The following is a 22,088-nucleotide window of genomic DNA, read 5'->3' as shown; positions in this document are numbered from 1 at the left end:
AATCACAGTGAAAAAGACGGGTCCAAACTTTGTCAAATGAAGGTTAGATACCTCGGTTATGAGTTTTTTTCACATTTTAATTTGATGTCATCCATTCCACAAGTAGCAATTTACGTTAGCCCTGATTTCTCCTCAGACTCCGATGGACCTGTCCACCATCGAGAGGAAGCTGAATGAAGGGGAGTACATCGCCAAGGAGGAGTTTGTGTCTGACGTGAAGCTCATGTTTGAGAATTGCATGGAGTACAATGGGGAAGACAGTGGTAAATACACACACTTCATTTTGACCTTAACCTCACGCATGATGTCCCTCAAATGCCTCTAGCATGTGAAAAACGTTTTTTGGGATTGACTTTGGACTTCAATTATGAATGTGAAATAGATAAATTTGATTAAGTGGAGGAGGAGAGAATTTTGGGGGAGAGCTGGGCTGTAAATGTGGCTCTGGCCTTAACAGATTTGACAGTGATGAATGGGGAGGGATTGAGTTGTGCTCCAGTGCACCAGGCCCTGCCTGCCTGCCAGAGAGACATTCAAGCCCCTAGCTAAGCCCCCTGTCTGGAGTCATCCATCTGTCTGAATGCTCTCCCCAGGGAGAGGCACTGGGGCCAGGGGTCAACCACACTACGGCCCTCTGGGCTGGTCAGCCTGTCGCCCAACGCTGGGGTGTGTCTATGCAATGACATTCAGATGATACTCTGATATTTGTGTCTGTGTTTAACTGGCCAGATGAATGAGCCCTGTGTGCCTGTCTGTGTTTTTCGGCAGAGTACAGCATCATGGCGGAGTCCCTGGAGCGCTGTTTCAGCCGAGCCCTGCTCAAGCACTTGCCGTCAGAGGACGGTGACACGGATGAAGAGTTCCACGTGTGTGGTGAGGACCGTGAGAAAGACCGCAAGGAGAAGAGGCGGAGCAAAGGCCCCAAACAGACGGGGCCAGAGCGCTTGGGCCGAGCCACTGAGCATGCATCGCGCAAACGGACACATCCAGGGGGCAAGGGCAGCACTGCCATGGAGGAGGGGAACAAGGTGGCCCAGCCTCCCCCTCCCACCCACTGGGCCAACAGACACCCACACCCCCACAGCATGCCACATGGACAACCCCACCCTGGGAATCTATACCACCCAGCACAGCAGGTAGCTAAGAACGCTTATTTGATATGTAGTTCTTTTTTAGGCTTAAAGGGAGGCCAGGCATGTCAAACAATATTTCACATAGAAGATAGTGTTTTAGTACTTCAGTAGGAGTTAATAAAGAGAAAAACAGTTAAGAGTAATTTTAGATAAGGACAGATAAATGCATGACATTTTAGACATGAGATGTTGAACTGTCATCCATTCTGCAGCAGCTCCAGCACCCCCCTGGTCCTCACATGTATAGTCAGAGGATGGCCATGGACCCCCGCTACGCCTACCCTCACCCTGGACAAGGACACATGCCCCGGCCTGGAGACCCCAATGCTCACCACATGCCTCAACATTACAACATGCAGGTGAGATCAGCTAAGAAAACGATCCCATGGAGTTTTCACATATCTGATGAGGAATGATCTTATCTGCTCTGCTCACAGTGTGCTCAAGCTGAACAATATTTTGTGTGTTACTGCTCTGTCACCGTTGGTTGGTTATATTTGCTGCTATGCAGACATACTGATAGACGTCCTTGTATTCCAGCCACACCTGGGGGATGGTCACCACATTGGCCCTAGATACCAGGTGGGGCCTGATGGCCGGCCTCTCCATCCCCAGCACCACCAGCAGCAGCACCCCTACATGGGTCCCACCCACGGCCCCTCACTGGGCCCCCGCCCTGTGGCCCTCCAGTCTGGGGGCCTCTGCACCCCCACGCCCGAAGGCAACATGTACCCGTCCCGCCAGCGCACCGACGGCCACCCCATGCACCCCGGTGGGAACCGTTACCCCGGGCCTGGCATCCCACCACAACACAACTACCCTGCCTTTCGTCCTGGCATGGGCGTGCCTCCTAGCATGTGGTCAGGGATGAACCACCAAGGCCAGCAGAGGCCCAGTGGACCTGGGATGCAGGAGCAGAATATGGCTAACCACCAGCAGCACCCCTATTTTCATGGGGGTCCACGTCCCATGTGCCCCAAACCCTGGCCAGAGCAGCCTGGTGGCCCTGGAGGGTACCCCCCACCCCCAAATAGCCAGTACAGGATGCCCTGTGGCATCAGCACCTCCCCGGGGCCCATGGCCCTGCGGCCTCCCATGCCTCATCAGGACTCACGGCAGCGTCTGGCCTCCATGCTGGAGAGCCCAGAGATGATTGCCCTGCAGCAGCTGTCTGCTTCCTCCACCGGACTCCCTGCTGGCTCCTCACGCCAGCTCATGGGCAACCTTCAGCAGCAGCCCCCACAGGGAGTTGGCAGCGCACCAACTCAAGCTCAGCCCTCGCAGCACCCACCTCCCCCTGAAATTCACCTGCTGCGTCCTGCCAGAGACGATGGCCCAGATAGCCAGCCTGCCCATCACGCAGACATGCAGCCCAAAGGTAGGAATGATCTTCTTTGCTTTACAACTCTCCCTCTAAGCTTTATGAAAATCAACTTGGATCCTCGTCTACCTCCCCAAAAAAATTATATTCAGACTTGTCTGAAGTTCTGACTATATTTCATAAGCAAACTGTCTCTTTGCAATGTGATGTTAATAATTTTTCACAGTAAGTGACTAAGTATTCCTCACTTCAATGATGTCCCGCGGCTTGCTTTGAGGGTGGAACTGAGATGACATGTCATCACACTGCAGCTACACTAGCAAGAAGATGTTTTATATAAAGGACAAACCCTAAACATTTATTGAACAAATATAATCAAAGATGGTGTTCATTTTGAGTCTGTGTCTTGAAAAGTAATAGAACATGTTCTCCATCTGTAGAGGCATAAACTCAGATGTTCAACAAATGAATCCTTTGTGTTCACTGTAACATCCTTCCTCTATATTCTCTGTCCTAACAGAGTTCACATCAGATCACAAAACGACCAACAACAACCAGGCAGGAACGCGGATAACCCTCGTCCAGTCTGATCAGGATCGTTCCACAGAGCCTCCCAGTCACCCCACTGGGGGCATGCAGAGCCCCTCGGCTCCAAACTTGGGCAGATCACAGGAGAGGGGTAGCGGGACCGGGGAGCAGGCTGCGTCTGGGCCGGGACACCCACAGAGCTCAGAGACAACCGGCAACCAGGAGGGGGAGAGAAGAGGACAGTCTGTCTGCCAGACTCCCACTCAACAGAACAACCCTTCCATTGTTCCTCCTCCACACCCCCACAATTCACCTCCCTCCCAGAACTCTCCGCACTCCCAGAATGCTCCACAGCATATAACCCAGATCCCCACTCGGCAAATACCAGAGAATGCCCCTCACCCTAGGAACGCCCATCAACACATGATCCAGAATGCACAGCAACAAAACATCCTTCAACATATCAGTCAGAAAGCCCCACAGCAAGGATCCCAAAACCCTCAGAACACACCTCCACATGTGGCTCAGAATCCCCTTCAACGTGGTCCACAGCCAAGCCCCATGCATGGAATGCCAAAATGCACCCCCCAGCCTGGCCTTGGTCCACCACAGCCAGCCCCTTTCACCTCCCTGCCCCCCAGCCACCCTGTGTCCCAGCTGCCTCCCCAGCCCAGCCCAGCTGACCATGGAGACCAGAGGCCCAGCGAGCCCACTAGCAGAAGGGATTCTGGAGGCAGCTCTGGTAACCCCAGCATGATGAAGTCTGGACCTCCCAACAGCATCTATAAACAACAGTCGTTCAGTCCCAATGTGCAACAGACACAGTTGGGTAACCAGGGCAGTCTGGGGCCAAGGGGACCAGCACCTGGTCACATCCCAGCCATGCCTCCCCACTCTCCGGGCCAGGTTGCTGGAGCCATGGGCAGCCCAACACATCCACACTATGGTCAACCTATGGGCAGGCCCATGCCCCCTTCAAATCGGCAGCCTTACCCAAACCAAGCTATGCCCCAGACCATGAACCCAAACCATAACCCTGCCGGCTACCCCACCTACCACCAGCAAGGAGCTTCCTATCCATACCACATGGGTCAGCAGCAGCATCTCCAGGGCCACACCAACATGTACCCCCAGTACCAGCAGCAACACTTATACCCCCAGCCCCAGGGCAACAGCCGGGGGGGCTACCCACCTGAGGAGTGGCATAGGCAGCAGCAATACCAGCCTCGCCACCCCATGCCCTCCAACACCTACCTGCCTGCAGCCAGTGCCAAGGTCAATGGGTGCCTGAAGGAGGGCAGCAGCATGGGCTCCCCCCTGGCCTCTGAGGGCTCCGGGGTCAGCTTGATGTCCCCAAGTCTCCTGCCCGAGGGCCTCCATGGAGGCTCTGCGGGGAAGGAGAGCAGGGAGGCTGGTAGCCCAATGAAGCCTCAGCATGCTCGGGTGGAGGAGACCTCAGAGCGGGCAGAGAGCCCTAAAGAGATCCTAGACCTGGACAGCCACAACGCTGCTGCACGCCGCTGGAGTTCCCAGCCCCTGCCTCAAGTGGCCAACTTCCTGTACGACCCCCGAGCGGTGCATCCTGGGATGCAGCAGGGTGGGGCCCCACCCCCCCACATGATTTCTCGGCCTCCATACCCTAGCCAGCCTGGCTTTCCTAGTGGACACTACACTCCCCAAAGACCCCACCCTCACCTCATGGAGGCCCTGCAGCGGCCCCAGCACCTGCCCTTTCACCCGGGACAGACCCGCATGGCCATTTACAGACACCCCCAGACTGAAGGCCACTTCCAAGGCATGACGGTCCAGCAGAGAGGCCTGGGACCTGAACACTTCCTTCACCTAGGGTAAGAAAGAGCTACGCTGAAGATTCTAATGGTTCATTCCTTTGCAGGGCTCCCTTGCAGGGCTTTTTTGCAAAAGAGTACTTGATCTCAATTGGGGACTCCCTGCTAAAAATATGGTTGAAAATAGGTTATTGATGTTTTATCTTATGTCATCTTGTAGGCAGCAGATGATGTCTCCCAGTGGTCCCAGCAGTAAACAGGGAGTTTAAGCAACTCTGTGGAAGCAGGGTAAGTGACTATTCAATGGTGTATTTTGCATTTATTATGGATCCCCGTTAGCTGCTGACAAGACAGGAGCTACTCTTACTGGGGTCTAGCAAAATTAAGGCAGTTGTACATTTTAAAAACATTACAAAACATTCATAACAGATTTCACCAATCAATATTTCAATAAATCACATCATGTTTCAGTTAGGGCTGTTACGATGACCGTATTACTGATAAACTGGCGGTCACGAGACATGACCGCAGGTTAAATTCCACGTAACTGTTTAGTCACGGTAACCAGGCTTCTCCAAGCTCTGATGCTGCTGATGGTCATTAGTGGACTACCAAACTTGCTAACTGCCTGGTACTCAGCACTCTATTGTCCCTCTAATCACTCTGACACCAATGCAAATGTAATTTGAAAATCAAACAATTTATGAGCCCATGAGCTCATCTTGCGCAACATTTCTATAGGCTATGCAATTGCGTGAGAACTTAGTTTTGATGGCCTCTATTAAGAAGAGGAGGATCCCATTAGCTTTCTAAAGGCTAGGCCTACTATATTTTCTCAACTTTACTAATATTAAGCATATTGCTTCGCTTTACAACAAGAGTATAGCCTACCTAGCATGAACCCCTGCCCCAACAGTTGCATGATAATGGTCCATTTTTAAATCAAAACCAATTTCACACATATGATTTAGTATATGTAAAGACAAGATTAATTCAAGAACAATCTGATGGGTGACCAATATTAGCCTATCGCTTGTGAATTATATATTATCACTTCGATCGAATCGATATCAAAATCAAATCAAACTTTATTTGTCACATGCGCCAAATACAACAAGTGTAGACTTTACCTTGAAATGCTTACTTACAAGCCTCTAACTCTTCTTGAAATGCACTGTTGGTTAAGAAAATATTTACCAAGTAGACAAAAATAAAAAGTAACACAATAAGAATAACAATATCGAAGCTATATACAGGGGGCACCTGTACCAAGTCCGTGTGCGGGGGTGCAGGTTAGTTGAGGTAATTTGTACATGTAGGTGGGGGTGAAGTGCCTATGCATAGATCATTAACAGCGAGTAGCAGCAGTGTACAAAATGGGGGGGGTCCATCAATGTAAATTGTCCAGTGGCGATTTTATTAATTGTTCAGCAGTCTTATGGCTTGGTGGTAGAAGCTGTTGAGGAGCCTTTTGGTCTTAGACTTGGCACTCCGGTTACCGCTTGCCGTGCAGTAGCCTACCTGAATAATGCCCGGCTTGTGTGCAGTAAGGCAAGACACAGCTCCTGCCTTTTTTTCCTCCTCAACATTTTCAAATCATAGTCACGCACCTCATGTAGCCTAGCCAATTGGCCTATATGTTTTGATACGGTTTGTATCACAACTTAATTTTAAAGATCTTATTTGGCCACTTAAGCACATGAATCCTATTTACAACGGGTGTAAACCCTACCTGGCATACATACGCAGCACATGAGTTTCAAGTTTGGGGAAGATGATACTAAAAGCATTACATGCATAATTGCATTTGTGGTCACCTTTGAGAATGGTATTTTCCCGCTGGTTGATTGGATTTTGGAACATTCAACTCTTGTAGCCTACTGCCATGTGCGCATTGCTGCACTTATAATGTGAAGAAATAGCCTAATAGTTTATCAACATTTTAAGCTAATCATTCTGATCTGTTGCATTAGCCTCATTGCCTTTGAAAGGTTTTTTGATGCCAGTGTTTGTATGAATTTAGGATCTATCACAGCCTGGGACGGTTGAGGGATATGTTTGGAATATTTATTTTTCGCACAGAAGTCAAATTGACCAATAGAATAGGTCAACTTTTATACTATGGGGGATAGTAGATTGACATAGCCTAGTGCTTTTGCTTTCATTAGGCCTACTCATCTTGTTGGCTGACAAAAAGTAAATATGGACAGTTCTTCCAACGGCTTCAATATGCTCCTTGGCATTTGATAAGAACACGTGCAGTTGCGTCCCCGATGTGTGTCTTCACTTGTAGACTGTGAGAAGGACCTGGGATGCTGTGAGAAGGACCCGATCACGTGACGGGCATTATCTAAGATTTCAGGTGAGTGAGAGGTGCTTCGGAGCATGCAGCCTGGAGAAGGGAATTATAATGATTATATTCCGCCCAAGGACACAACGGCCACTGGCCATAAAAGGCATGGATTCTTTTAAAGGGCATTACGGTCACACAAAGGGGATCCATCCAGGAAATTCAAGGCATTATCAAGTGCTTGTCAAATTGTGAATGAGAGACTGATGAAATGTGTACAGCCTGTGCAAAAAGCTAAGCAGAGCTCATGCCTTTCATGCAACTTTTTTCAGATCATCATTAGTCGCATCATGCAGCCTTATGTATTAAAAATCAAAAGTTGCATAAATAACTCTAAATTAACCGTATAGGGGCACCTGTTTCTTTGTTAACCGCTCAACACAGAATAGCCGCATGTGCGCCTTCCCTCAAATCATTTGGAGAAAATATCCTTTCTATTGTATTCTTCATACTATAAAATAATGCCACGGAATTCTAAGCAAATATTGTCTGCTGTATCAGGGCCTAACATAAGGACAACTTTGTATGCTATTCTGTTCTTTTGAACATTTTATTCATATCATGTTTCTTTAGACCCAGAAATAATGGATTTATTGTGATGGTGTAGGCTGTATTAAATAGATTTGTTAGACCTTTTAAAATGTAGATGTTCGAAAGGTCCACATCAGACTGTGTGGAAGCCAGGAGATACTAAATGTGTTTGTTAATTAACGATCAATTACTATGAGACCGGCAGTTATTTGCTTGAAAATCACCGGCTGACAAAATGCCATGGCCGCCACAGTCCTAGTTTCAATGATTGATATTCTTGTTTCATTTCTTTTCTCCACAATTCAGGTAAAGGACAAACGCAACAAAACCTTTACACAAATTGGTGCCTGCATATCATCCATGACGACAACCTGTGTGCTTGCCTGTGTCTCTCCTGTCTTAAGACTTTAAATGTGACTGCTGTCGGAACAATGATGTTCTCTGCTGCGGAGCGGTTCAAAATGGACTTTGTCCTCTGTCTGTGTTCAAGGGCACCAGTAAGTAGGGCTCCCACTGCATCAGACAGGAGATGTGCAGAGTGATACAGGCAATGGAGACACATTTATTGGAGTCTCTTTAGGGAATGAGTTCTTTGCCCCTGGGGATGTCTTTCTGCTTTGTGTGGAACCCTCACTGAGACTGCCTCTGCAGAGACATGGCCCTGTCTGTCTTCATGCCTGTGGACTCCCAGTCAAGTTCAGACTGTATAGCTGGTCCCTCCCTCTAGGCCTGGCCAGCAAGAACATCTGGAGACCCTGTTTCTCTGTCTGCAGGCTGGTTGCCTGTGTAAACGCAGGCTTTAAGTGGTCTATTGACATGGTCTGATTGTGGTGCTCTGTTTGACCTTTTTAAATTATTTTCTCACACACTGGATTTGTCTGGAGAAGGCTCTCCCCCTTGTCTATAACTCTCTATGGACCTCCAGCCTGGTCTTCTCAGAGCCTCTCTATGGACAAAAGGAGCTGGTGTGGTAAGAGGAGAGCACTGGTGTTACTTTGTGTTTTTTTTTCCGTTTTCGTCTCCAAATGTTTTTAGACTCAGGTGTAGAAAAGGAGGTACTTTGAGACTGTAGAGAAGCCGTCATCAGAACCCTGTCGACAGACACACACACACACACATGCCTTGCAGTTGCCTTTGTTTCCTTCATGTTGAATGTATGTGTGAATAAGTTCGATATATGTAGATAGATGAACAGCACAGGAGCCCCGCCATGTGACGGGACAGAAGATGATGGCGGATTGCCTTTCGGAAAAAAGGAAATCGTTCTGAAAAGGAGAGCTTTCTGTCCATTTTCACCTCGACTAAAACACAGCTTTTTTTGCTGTTCCGGTGTAATTTTATGCATCCTTCAAGACTGCCTTCACTATGAGAATGTATTTTATTTCAGACCTGTAGAGAGCCTTCTCTGCTATGCACTAGGGATAGTCTACAACTACTGGAATTTAGTGGCCTTGGATTCTTTGTTGGTGCTTGTTACCATGTATATATGAATATATATTAAGTATAACTCTTCACTGTAGGTGTCCTCTGTCACAAAAACTGGGGTCTTTTGTGGGTTGGTTCACCACACTTCCATGTGCCCAGCTGGTTGGCATATGCACATACACACAACGTGAACAAGAGTTAGAAACAACAATTGATGTATTTGTTTTTCTATATTCATGTTGTCACCCTTCCAGCCCAATTATTTTTTATTTGTTTCAATGTCATGTATTGCATTCCATACATTTTGTTGAAAAATGGTCATCCTATTGTAGCTCATTTATTTGTGGTGTTTATTTTATTTGGAACGGTAAAGATTGCCCACAATCACAACCATACGTGATTATTTCTTTACGTTAGTGCTTCCTCCTCCCCAATTCAATGAACTTAATATGTCCTCAGGGTGTACAGTTCTATACGGGTATTTTAATGAATTATTTGAAGAAGAAGCACCACAAGAAAACATGACTGGAATAGCGACAAGTTAATTAACCTAATTTTGTGACAACTGATAAACCAATATTGTTTTTGCAAGATTCTGTTATTTTTGGTCCTCTTTGTGACAATGGCGGTCTTGCTTACTGTCAACCCATTTGATTTCATTTTGGGTTTTGTTTTTTCATTTTAATATTGTAGCTTTTGTCATTGCCACCATGCATCGGCGAGTGATGCGTCTATCAACAATTTATCTGTGTGAATTGAACTCTTCCCCATCTTAAATCCATGTTGCACCTGTGAACCCCACAGGTATAGCGATGACAACAAATGAATCTACCTCATAGCCAGTCCTCTGGCATCCACTAAGTCCCTCTACTCAGTCATTCACTCACTCAGACCCCAGCACACACATGGCCTTGTATTACTTTGCTACAAAAGCTCATGACTATGTATACTTTTCCCTTCCATGAGACCTTTGATTGTAAGGTTACTTGTGTCACTAGGGGGTGTGGTGAATGATTGGGCATATGTCTGAGGTCGACAGAAAAGGGCTCTTTTTATATATGATCTCGTCTTACCAGCTGTATAGATTGCATGCCTTCCTGCCACAGGTGAGTCTAGACAACCTGAGCCCTGTGCTTCTATTGAATACGTGTTAGACAGCATAGAGCTGGCAGCGTAGTCCCCTCATTGATAGACATCTATGGCATTAAAGGAGGGATGCATATAGGATAATACTAGCTGTGAGACAAAATGTGTCCCACGATTCTGTACAAGGATGTATTGCTGTTTTACTTACTAGGGAATTTTCATTTTTAGTATTAGCTAGATGAGGACTTCTCGGAGGTAGTGTGTTCACTTGCGCTGTCCATGTATGAAGGACAGTGTAGTTGTAAATGGTCTGTGAGGTTGTGATACTGTTATGCAGCTTTGTTGTCTCTGATTGTGTTGACTGCACAAGACATGGAAGTCTGTATGCCTCCACTCTGCTGTCATCCAGTTTGTCTGCACTAGTAAAATGTCTAGATTGGATTAAATGTGAATCATATTTATTTGCTCTTTTACATTTTGTACATGTTTTAACTTGTTTTTAATATACATGTGATGTCTGGTTGTTTTAAGCAGTAGACATTTACCTCCGTAGCATGGCGGCATCAAAAAGGCCCCTTTTGTTCCAGTTTTATGTTCACAAGTTTTTAAGACATAGATTATTTTGGAAATAGACAACGTATTTTCTATACTGTACATTTCTTAGAATAAATCACCTTTCCTGATTTTAAGTATGTTGCTTGTTCTCTTTTCTTTGGTACGGATTGGTGAGCTGGGGGTTAGGTGATGTCACAGATGGATGCTTAGGCCTTTTCAAAGTAAGTTTCTTGTCAAGGAGCAGCCAAACTGTCTGCCTGATGGAGCTATTATCCCTGATGTCGTTTGTCATCTGACGTCCAACTGTAATCTGCACAGCCGGTAATAGACACTTGTCTTCTCTGGCGTCCGGCTCGCACATAGAACATCCTTCATTTAGGCTGCAACCGTGTCTGTTTTCCTCAAATAGATTTTAGTGAACATTTGTATACACTAGATGACTGAAGGGTTGCTGTTTTGAAACCACCGCGCCTCCATCTTGGCATTCCCCCACTATTGTAATTGTTTTTATTTTGGATGCTATAGAAATTCATATTTAGTTTTGCCATGTTTATTCTATTACAAACACCTTAATGCATACTTGTAAATTATGTGAGCGAAACCGGGGTTTCCCAAACTGTCCTGCCCCCCCCCCCTTTTTGTTATTTTCCCAAGCTAGCACTACACAGCTGATTTCAAAAAATCAAAGCTTGAGTTGGTTATTTCAATCAGCTGTGTAGCGCTTGGGCAAACACCAAAACATGCTCCCAGGGGGGGCCCCAGGACCAAGTATGGGAAACCCTGCTTTGGAGGACTGCTTCTTCTGGGGAGTGCCAATATGGCCAACCGGTGCCTTCAAAGCCTCTCATTGGCCAATGCAAAGCATCAGCATAATTGGTCTGAATGCTGTGCGCAATGTATGGAAGTAGCATTAGCCACTAGCATGGAACCTGTATGTAGGCCTACACTGGACATCGCTGAAGAAATGGCCTTTCCACCTGCCACTATACATTTACATTTAAGTCATTTACCTGCTTGTCATATCACATGAAGTATAAACTCAGCAACAAAAAAAACGTCCTCTCACTGTCATCTGTGTTTATTTTCAAACTTAACGTGTAAATATTTGTATGAACATAACAAGATTCAACAATTTGATACATAAACTGAACAAGTTCCACAGACGTGACTAACAGAAATGGAATAATGTGTCCCTGAACAAAGGGGGGGTCAAAATCAAAAGTGACAGTCAGTATCTGGTGTGGCCACCAGCTGCATTAAGTAATGCAATGCATCTCCTCATGGACTGCACCAGATTTGCCAGTTCTTGCTGTGAGATGTTACCCCACTCTTCCACCAAGGCACCTGCAAGTTCCTGGACATTTCTGGGGGGAATGGCCCTAGCTCTAACCCTCCGATCCAACAGGTCCCAGACGTGCTCAATGGGATTGAGATCCTGGCTCTTCGCTGGCCATGGCAGAACACTGACATTCCTGTCTTGCAGGAAATCACGCACAGAACGAGCAGTATCGCTGGTGGCATTGTCATGCTGGAGGGTCATGTCAGGATGAGCCTGCAGGAAGGGTACCACACGAGGGAGGAGGATGTCTTCCCTGTAACGCACAGCATTGAGATTTCCTGCTGTGACACACCGCCCCAGACCATGACGGACCCTCCACCTCCAAATCGATCCCTCTTCAGAGTACAGGCCTCGGTGTAACGCTCATTCCTTCGACGATAAACGCAAATCCGACCATTACGCCTGGTGAGACAAAACCGCGACTCGTCAGTGAAGAGCACTTTTTGCCAGTCCTGTCTGGTCCAGCGACGATGGGTTTGTGCCCATAGGCGACGTTGTTACCGGTGATATCTGGTGAGGACCTGCCTTACAATAGGCCTACAAGCCCTCAGTCCAGCCTCTCTCAGCCTATTGCGGACAGTCTGGGCACTGATGGAGGGATTCCTGATTTAACGTTCCTGATTTAACTCAGGCAGTTGTTGCCATCCTGTACCTGTCCCGCACATGTGATGTTCGCATGTACCGATCCTGTGCAGGTGTTGTTACACGTGGTCTGCCACTGCAAGGATGATCAGCTGTCCGTCCTGTCTCGCTGTCTTAGGCGTCTCACAGTACAGACATTGCAATTTATTGCCCTGGCCACATCTGCAGTCCTCATGCCTCCTTGCAGCATGCCTAAGGCACGTTCACACAGATGAGCAGGGACCCTGGGCATCTTTCTTTTGGTGTTTTTCAGAGTCAGTAGAAAGGCCTCTTTTTAGTGTCCTAAGTTTTCATAACTGTGGCCTTAATTGCCTACAGTCTGTAAGCTGTTAGTGTCTTAACGACCGTTCCACAGGTGCATGTTCATTAATTGTTTATGGCATGGGAAATAGTGTTTAAACCCTTTACAATGAAGACCTGTGAAGTTATTTGGATTTTTACAAATTATCTCCGAAGACAGGGTCCTGATATAAAAAAATATATATATATTTAAAAAAATATATATATATACACACACACACCCCCACAAGCTGATCCAATTGAATAGGTAAGTAATGGGGTAGTCTGATTTTGCTGTTAAAAGTGCTTTTTGGCTTAGCAAAATTTTATCTGGACAATTTTTCATTGGATATTGTTGTTGGTGAAATTTGTAATACCAAAAGTACTGGGCTCAGCTATGCCTGGCTCTCATTTGGCAGCCTAATTTAACACCTGCTAAGTCACATACGAGAACTGGCATGTGTAGTGTCAGCAGAGATGAAAGAGGAAGCAAGACATTCCAATCTTAAAAAAGAACAAAACATTTGAGTAGAGGGGAAAGTCCATGAACTAAGTAAACCAAACCCAGCAGCAATAGAGCTCATTAGCATGTAGGCCAAAAAAAAAACTAACATATTTACAAAAAAAATCAGCTTTAATATTGCAAATTGTGTGGCTTCCATCAATGCAATTGTCTGCATCATTTCCAAACCTCATATTTATTTTGTAAATACAGTGCATTTGGGAAGTATTCAGAACCCTTGACTTTTTCCACATTTTGTTACTTTACGGCCTTATTCTAAAATGGATTAAATTGTATTTTTCCCTCAATCTACACACAATACTCCATAATGACAAAGCAAAAACAGGTTTTTAGACATTTTTGCTAATGTATAAACACAAAACATTTGCAAAAATATTTAGACCATTTACTCAGTAGTTTATTGAAGCAACTTTGGCAGCGATTACAGCCTTGAGTATTCTTGGGGATGAAACTACAAGCTTTGCACACTGCTATTTGGGGATTTTCTCCCAATTTTCTCTGCAGATCCTTTCAAGAGCTGTCAGGATGGATGGGGACCATTGCTGCACAGCTATTTTCAGGTCTCCAGAGATGTTTGATCAGGTTCAAGTCCGGACTCTGGCTAGGCCACTAAAGAACATTCAGAGACTTGTCCCAAAGCCACGTTTGTGCTGTCTTAGCTGTGTGCTTAGAGTCGTTGTCCTGTTGGAAGGTGAACCTACGCCCCAGTCTGAGGTCCTGAGCGCTCTGGAACAGGTTTTAATCAAGGGTCTCTCTGTACTTTTGTTCCGTTCATCTTTCCTTCGATCCTGACTAGTCTCCCAGTCCCTGCCACTGAAAACTTCCCAACAGCATGATGCTGCCACCACCATGCTTCACCGTAGGGATGGTGCCAGATTTCCTCCAGATGTGAAGCTTGTCTTTTAGGCCAAGAGTTCAATCTTGGTTTCATCAGACAAGAACATTTTGTTTCTCAAGGTCTAAGAGTCCTTTAGGTGACTTTTGGCAAATTACAAGAAGGCTGTCGTGCCTTTTACTGAGGAGTGGCTTCCGTCTGGCCACTCTACCATAAAGACCTGATTAGTGGAGTGCTGCGGAGATGGTTGTCCTTCTGGAAGGTTCCCCCCCTCTCCACAGAGGAACTCTGGAGCTCTGTCAGAGTGGGTATCGGGTTCTTCGTCACCTCCCTGATCAAGACCCTTCTCCCTCGATTGCTCAGTTTGCCCGGGCAGCCAGCTCCAGGAATAGTCTTGGTGGTTCCAAACTTCTCCCATTTAAGAATAATGGAGGCCACTGTTTTCTTGGGGACCTTCAATGCAGCAGAAATTGTTTGGTACCCTTCCTCAGATCTGTGCCTCGATACATCTGTCTCGGGGCTCTACGTACTGTCAACGGTGGGCCCTTATATAGGCAGGTGTGTGCCTTTCCAAATATTGTCCAGTCAATTGAATTTACAACAGGTGGACTCCAAGTTGTAGAAACATCTCAAGGATGATCAATGGAAACATTACTTTATCAATTTTCAAAAATGTCATTATGGGGTATTGTGTGTAGATTGATGAGTAAAACAATTAATTGAATCTACTTCAGAATAAGGCTGTAACGTAACAAAATGTGAAAAGGTCAAGGGGTCTGAATAAGTTCCGAATGCACTGTGTGTATATGTGTCAGTGGATAATAATGGCTGGAATGGAGTAAATGGAATGGAATTAAACGTAGTTACCATGTGGTTGATTCCATTCCATTGATCCCATTCTGTTATCATGAGCCGGCCTCCTCTAGCGAGATAACTGCTACAAGTTATGTTTCGAATTGGTGATGTAGTTAGTCTGTCTGTGTAATGGTTTTCCTCTTCGTCTGAAGAGGAGAGGCGAGAAGGATCGGAGGACCAATATGCGGCGTGGTAAGTGTCCATGGTTGTTTATTAAACACAAACTGAACACTCTATACAAAACAATAAACATACCGTGAATAACGAAAACGGTACCGTGTGGTGTAAAACACAGACACGGAAACAATCACCCACAAACCCCAACACAAAACAAGCTACCTAAATATGGTTCCCAATCAGAGACAATGACTAACACCTGCCTCTGATTGAGAACCATATCAGGCCATACATAGAAACGGACAAACTAGACACACAACATAGAATGCCCACCCAGCTCACGTCCTGACCAACACTAAAACAGGGAAAACACAACAGAACTATGGTCAGAACGTGACAGTCTGTCATTGTGTTATACCTTCGACTGAAATGCCACGCTCTCTCTCCTCGGGCAACTGCCCATTCGCACTGGCACACACCACACAGCACCACAGACATGCACTAAAAGCATAGCCACCAGAAGTAGTTTGGGGGTGCTGCTATTTTTTTCTTCGGGGGTTTCCTGCGCCCCAAACTAATTCTGGCAGATATTATACAGTGCCTTGCGAAAGTATTCGGCCCCCTTGAACTTTGCGACCTTTTGCCTCATTTCAGGCTTCAAACATAAAGATATAAAACTGTATTTTTTTGTGAAGAATCAACAACAAGTGGGACACAATCATGAAGTGGAACGACATTTATTGGATATTTCAAACCTTTTTAACAAATCAAAAACTGAAAAATTGGGCGTGCAAAATTATTCAGCCCCCTTAAGTTAATACTTTGTAGCGCCACCTTTTGCTGCGATTACAGCTGTAAGTTGCTTGGGGTATGTCTCTATCAGTTTTGCACATCGAGAGACTGAAATTTTTTCCCATTCCTCCTTGCAAAACAGCTCGAGATCAGTGAGGTTGGATGGAGAGCATTTGTGAACAGCAGTTTTCAGTTCTTTCCACAGATTCTCGTTTGGATTCATGTCTGGACTTTGACTTGGCCATTCTAACACCTGGATATGTTTATTTTTGAACCATTCCATTGTAGATTTTGCTTTATGTTTTGGACCATTGTCTTGTTGGAAGACAAATCTCCGTCCCAGTCTCAGGTCTTTTGCAGACTCCATCAGGTTTTCTTCCAGAATGGTCCTGTATTTGGCTCCATCCATCTTCCCATCAATTTTAACCATCTTCCCTGTCCCTGCTGAAGAAAAGCAGGCCCAAACCATGATGCTGCCACCACCATGTTTGACAGTGGGGATGGTGTGTTCAGGGTGATGAGTTGTGTTGCTTTTACGCCAAACATAACGTTTTGCATTGTTGCCAAAAAGTTCAATTTTGGTTTCATCTGACCAGAGCACCTTCTTCCACATGTTTGGTGTGTCTCCCAGGTGGCTTGTGGCAAACTTTAAACAACACTTTTTATGGATATCTTTAAGAAATGGCTTTCTTCTTGCCACTCTTCCATAAAGGCCAGATTTGTGCAATATACGACTGATTGTTGTCCTATGGACAGAGTCTCCCACCTCAGCTGTAGATCTCTGCAGTTCATCCAGAGTGATCATGGGCCTCTTGGCTGCATCTCTGATCAGTCTTCTCCTTGTATGAGCTGAAAGTTTAGAGGGACGGCCAGGTCTTGGTAGATTTGCAGTGGTCTGATACTCCTTCCATTTCAATATTATCGCTTGCCCAGTGCTCCTTGGGATGTTTAAAGCTTGGGAAATCTTTTTGTATCCAAATCCGACTTTAAACTTCTTCACAACAGTATCTCTGGCCTGTCTGGTGTGTTCCTTGTTCTTCATGATGCTCTCTGCGCTTTTAACGGACCTCTGAGACTATCAAAGTGCAGGTGCATTTATACGGAGACTTGATTACACACAGGTGGATTGTATTTATCATCATTAGTCATTTAGGTCAACATTGGATCATTCAGAGATCCTCACTGAAATTCTGGAGAGTTTGCTGCACTGAAAGTAAAGGGGCTGAATAATTTTGCATGCCCAATTTTTCAGTTTTTGATTTGTTAAAAAGGTTTGAAATATCCAATAAATGTCGTTCCACTTCATGATTGTGTCCCACTTGTTGTTGATTCTTCGGGAAAAAATACAGTTAGGTATCTTTATGTTTGAAGCCTGAAATGTGGCAAAAGGTCGCAAAGTTCAAGGGGGCCGAATACTTTCACAAGGCACTGTATATTTTTTTTAATGTATTTAACCTTTATTTAACTAGACAAATCAGTTAAGAACAAATTCTTATTTACAATGACGGCCTACCCCGGCCAAACCCGGATGACGCTGGGCCAATTATGCACCGCCCTACACTCTAAAAAATTAGGGGTTCAACAAGGGTTCTTCTAAGATTCTCAAAGTTCTTCAAAGATCCTTTGGATTCTTGGCACTGAAAATTCCCCCTAAAGGTTTCTTCCAAGAACCCGAGGTGGGGTTCATCGAGGAACCTCCTTAGTTGGTGGGGGTTCTTGCAGGAACCTAACTGCCCGATTGAAACATTTTGATTTGAAAGAACAGCAGGTGGCAGGCACTTAACTGAAAAATGTAAGGTTTGTCCCTTGAATGATCTAAATTGATATTGTTTCATGATGATACCATCTATCTTTTCATATTTGTGCCAAGTCTTTCTAAAACAAAAAATGAACACAATTCAATGTATACCAATCAACAAAGAGGTAAGAGTATGTAGGCTATAAGAATATGTTGAAGGCTATATGTATTGCGAGCAGATGACTGAACTGCTCACTTTTGTGTCTGTGTCTGCAGGGGTACAGACAAGGAGGCATACAAAGGTACAGTTGAAGTCGTAAATGTACATACACCGTAGCCAAATACATTTACTCATTTTTTTCACAATTCCTGACATTTAATCCTTGTACAAAATGCCCTGTCTTAGGTCAGTTAGGATCACCACTTTATTTTAAGAATGTGAAATGTCAGGATAATAGTAGAGAGAATGATTTCAGCTTTGATTTATTTCATCACATTCCCAGTGGGTCAGAAGTTTACATACACTCAATTAGTATATGGTAGCATTGCCTTAAATTGTTTAACTTAGGTCAAATGTTTCGGGTAGCCTTCCAAAAGCTTTCCACAATAACTTGGGTGAATTTTGGCCCATTTCTCCTGACAGAGCTGGTGTAACTGAGTCAGGCTTGTAGGCCTACTTGCTCATGCACGCCTTTTCAGTTCTGCCCACAAATATTACATAGGATTGAGGTCAGGGCTTTGTGGTGGCCACTCCAATACCTTGACTTAAGCCATTTTGCCACAACTTTGGAAGTATGCTTGGGGTCATTGTCCAAGATTTAACTTCCTGACTGATGTCTTGAGATGTTGCTTCAATATATCCACATAATTTTCCCGCCTCATGATGCCATCTATTTTGTGAAGTGCACCAGTCCCTCTTGCAATAAAGCACCCCCACAACATGATGCTGCCATCCCCGTGCTTCACGGTTGGGATGGTGTTCTTCGGCTTGCAAGCCTCCCCATTTTTCCTCCAAACATAACAATGGTCATTATGGCCAAACAGTTCTATTATTTGTTTCATCAGACCAGAGAACATTTCTCCAAAAGTACGATCTTTGTCCCCATGTGCAGTTACAAACTGTAGTCTGGCTTTTTTATGGCGGTTTTGGAGCAGTGGCTTCGTCCTTGCTGAGCGGCCTTTCATGTAATGTCAATATAGGACTCGTTTTACTGTGGATATAGATACTTTTGTACCTGTTTCCTCCAGCATCTTCACAAGGTCCTTTGCTGTTATTCCGGGATTGATTTGCACTTTTTGCACCAAAGTACGCTCATCTCTAGGAGACAGAACGCGTCTCCTTACTGAGCTGTATGACGGCTGCGTGGTCCCATGGTGTTTATACTTGCATACTATTGTTTGTACAGATGAACATGGTACCTGGAAATTTGCCACCAAGGATGAACCAGAATAGTGGAGGTCTACAACTGTTTTCTGAGGCCTTGGCTGATTTCTTTTGATATTGCCATGATGTCAAGCAAAGAGGCACTGAGTTTGAAGGTAGGCCTTGAAATACAGGACGAGCACTGAGGAGTAGGAGGAGCAGGAGGAGCACTGCCAGAGCCCTGCAAAATGACCTCCAGCAGGCCACAAATGTGCATGTGTCTGCTCAAACGGTCAGAAACAGACTCCATGAGGGTGGTATGAGGGCCCAACGTCCACAGGTGGGCGTTGTGCTTACAGCCCAACACCGTGCAGGACGTTTGGCATTTGCCAGAGAACACCAAGATTGGCAAATTTGCCACTGGCCCCCTGTGCTCTTCACAGATGAAAGCAGGTTCACACTGAGCACATGTGACAGTCTGGAGACTCTGTGGAGAACGTTCTGCTGCCTGCAACATCCTCCAGCATGACCGGTTTGGCAGTGGGTCAGTCATGGTGTGGGGTGGCATTTCTTTGGGGGGCCGCACAGCCCTCCATGTGCTCGCCAGAGGTAGCCTGACTGCCATTAGGTACCGAGATGAGATCCTCAGACCCCTTGTGAGACTATATGCTGGTGCGGTTGGCCCTGGGTTCCTCCTGGGTTCCTCCTAATGCAAGACAATGCTAGACCTCATGTGCCTGGAGTGTGTCAGCAGTTCCTGCAAGAGGAAGGCATTGATGCTATGGACTGGCCCGCCCGTTCCCCAGGCCTGAATCCAATTGAGCACATCTGGGACATCATGTCTCGCTCCATCCACCAATGCCACGTTGCACCTCAGACTGTCCAGGAGTTGGCGGATGCTTTAGTCCAGGTCTGGGAGGAGATCCCTCAGGAGACCATCCGCCACCTCATCAGGAGCATGCCTAGGCGTTGTAGGGAGGTCATACAGGCACGTGGAGGCCACACATATTACTGAGCCTCATTTTGACTTGTTTTAAGGACATTACATCAAAGTTGGATCAGCCTGTAGTGTGGTTTTCCACTTTAATTTTGAGTGTGACTCCAAATCCAAACCTCCATGGGTTGATAAATGTGATTTCCATTGATCATTTTTGTGTGATTTTGTTGTCAGCACATTCAACAATGTAAAGAAAAAGGTATTTAAGAATATTTCATTCATTCAGATCTAGGATGTGTTATTTTAGTGTTCCCTTTATTTTCTGAGCAGTGTACATCCACAGTTACACCTCCAATTGACTCAAATGATGTCAATTAGCCTAACAGAAGCTTATAAAGCCATGACATCATTCTCTGTCATTTTCCAAGCTGTTTAAAGGCACAGTCAACTTAATGTATGTGCACTTCTGACCCATTGGAATTGTGATACAGTGAATTATAAGTGAAATAATCTGTCTGTAAACAATTGTTGGAAAAATGACTTGGGTCATGCACAAAATAGATGTCCTAACCGATTTGCCAAAACTAGTTTATTAACAAGAAAATTGTGGAGTGGTTGAAAATGAGTTTTAATGACTCCAACCTAAGCGTATGTGAACTTCCGACTTCAACTGTATGTCAATTGGTATGTCATGCAGATCACATTACCATCCTCCTCCCTTACCTCTTTAATTAATATCCCATAAGCCTCTACATTATGGACAAGGTATTTGTATGAAAACCATTATCAAAACTGTTTTTTACATTCACCACAAAAACCAAGGTATGAATACTGTTGTGTGCATATTTTGTTAATCATCTGTATAATTACTATTTTTTGGATTCACAGACTTCGCCCTCCCTACACCTCTGATGAATATAACAGGAAACCTGTTCGATCCCCATGCACTGCAAAATCCTTCTGGCTACGGATACGGAGAACATCAACACATTTAACATCAACACGCCAGAGGATGTACCCATTGGACTTAGGGCTCTGCTCAGAGTTAACCTCATATTTTGATTATTTTATTCTGCTTAGCCACTAAAATCATAATAAACACTGAGAACTAAAATATTAGGGTTATTGTTATTAATAGGGGAGGGGGGTAGTTAACCAATTTGAATAACCCCTAAAGGATACTCCAGGAACCTTTCCTTTTTAGTGTATGGGACTCCCAATCAGGTCCGGATGTGATACAGTCTGGATTCGAACCAGGGATTGTAGTGACGCTTCTTGCACTGAGATGCAGTGCCTTAGATCGCTGCGTCACTCGGGAGCTATGCCTTCAGTGCATGTCTATGGTGCTGTGTGTGTGCGCCAGTGCGAGTGGGCCGTTGCCCGAGGAGAGAGAACGTGATATTTCAGCAGCAGGTATAAAATAATAACAGACAAACTACATCACCAATTCTAAACATAATTTGTAGCAGGTAGCTCGCTCGTTAACTATAGCTAACTAAGCATTCATTTCGTTGTTGCCTTTCCACCGGCACTGTAAAGTCTAAATAAATCTGCACCCGTTGGAAAGATGCGATTCCCCTCTATTAAACAGCAGCTATGTAATTGCGACATTTGAACTCTGATTTATTGAATGAAGGAATAATTGTACAAAGACAAAAGTATTTGGTTGAAAACGCCATGCCTGCACACCCAGGAGGTCTCCAGGTGGAGGGTTGACAACCTGTGACTAAAAGTCCGGTTCTATGTGGGGGGCTAAATGCCCTGATCAAGGGCACAACGGCAGGAGGCGGTAGGTCTACATGGGATCAGACACAGCAGCTTTCCAGTGTCAATAAGGCTTACTTTCAAGTAGGCAATAAAAATAGTAATGAAAATGTGGTTAAAAGTCATGGAAAATGTATACAAACCGTTAACAGCGAATAATCAGAAGTCTCTATAGCATAATGTCACTT

The 22,088-nt window shown here is 45.2% G+C and overlaps 1 protein-coding gene across 5 annotated transcripts in view; it reads left to right on the top strand.

The window, feature by feature from the left end:
• The window catches only part of LOC124034511 (cat eye syndrome critical region protein 2-like), a 48,487-nt gene extending 37,637 nt beyond the window's left edge, over positions 1–10,850 (top strand). For 2 of the 5 annotated variants that reach the window (XM_046347837.1, XM_046347807.1), the window contains exons 13-19: positions 137–263; positions 769–1,136; positions 1,346–1,492; positions 1,674–2,511; positions 2,975–4,829; positions 4,990–5,057; positions 7,957–10,850. In XM_046347837.1, coding sequence (XP_046203793.1) covers positions 137–263; positions 769–1,136; positions 1,346–1,492; positions 1,674–2,511; positions 2,975–4,829; positions 4,990–5,038 — 3,384 coding nt within the window. In that variant the 3' untranslated portion in view covers positions 5,039–5,057; positions 7,957–10,850. Of the gene's footprint in view, positions 1–136; positions 264–768; positions 1,137–1,345; positions 1,493–1,673; positions 2,512–2,974; positions 4,830–4,989; positions 5,058–6,937; positions 7,407–7,956 lie in introns of those variants that run through there. The other 3 variants (XR_006838579.1, XM_046347829.1, XM_046347816.1) reach the window with 3 other exon arrangements.
• Positions 10,851–22,088: the final 11,238 nt, after the last annotated feature.

This window comes from Oncorhynchus gorbuscha, linkage group LG01 (assembly GCF_021184085.1).
Source record: "Oncorhynchus gorbuscha isolate QuinsamMale2020 ecotype Even-year linkage group LG01, OgorEven_v1.0, whole genome shotgun sequence".
In the NCBI taxonomy this organism is placed as follows: Eukaryota; Metazoa; Chordata; class Actinopteri; order Salmoniformes; family Salmonidae; genus Oncorhynchus; species Oncorhynchus gorbuscha.
This window is presented reverse-complemented; position numbering and strand designations above follow the sequence as displayed.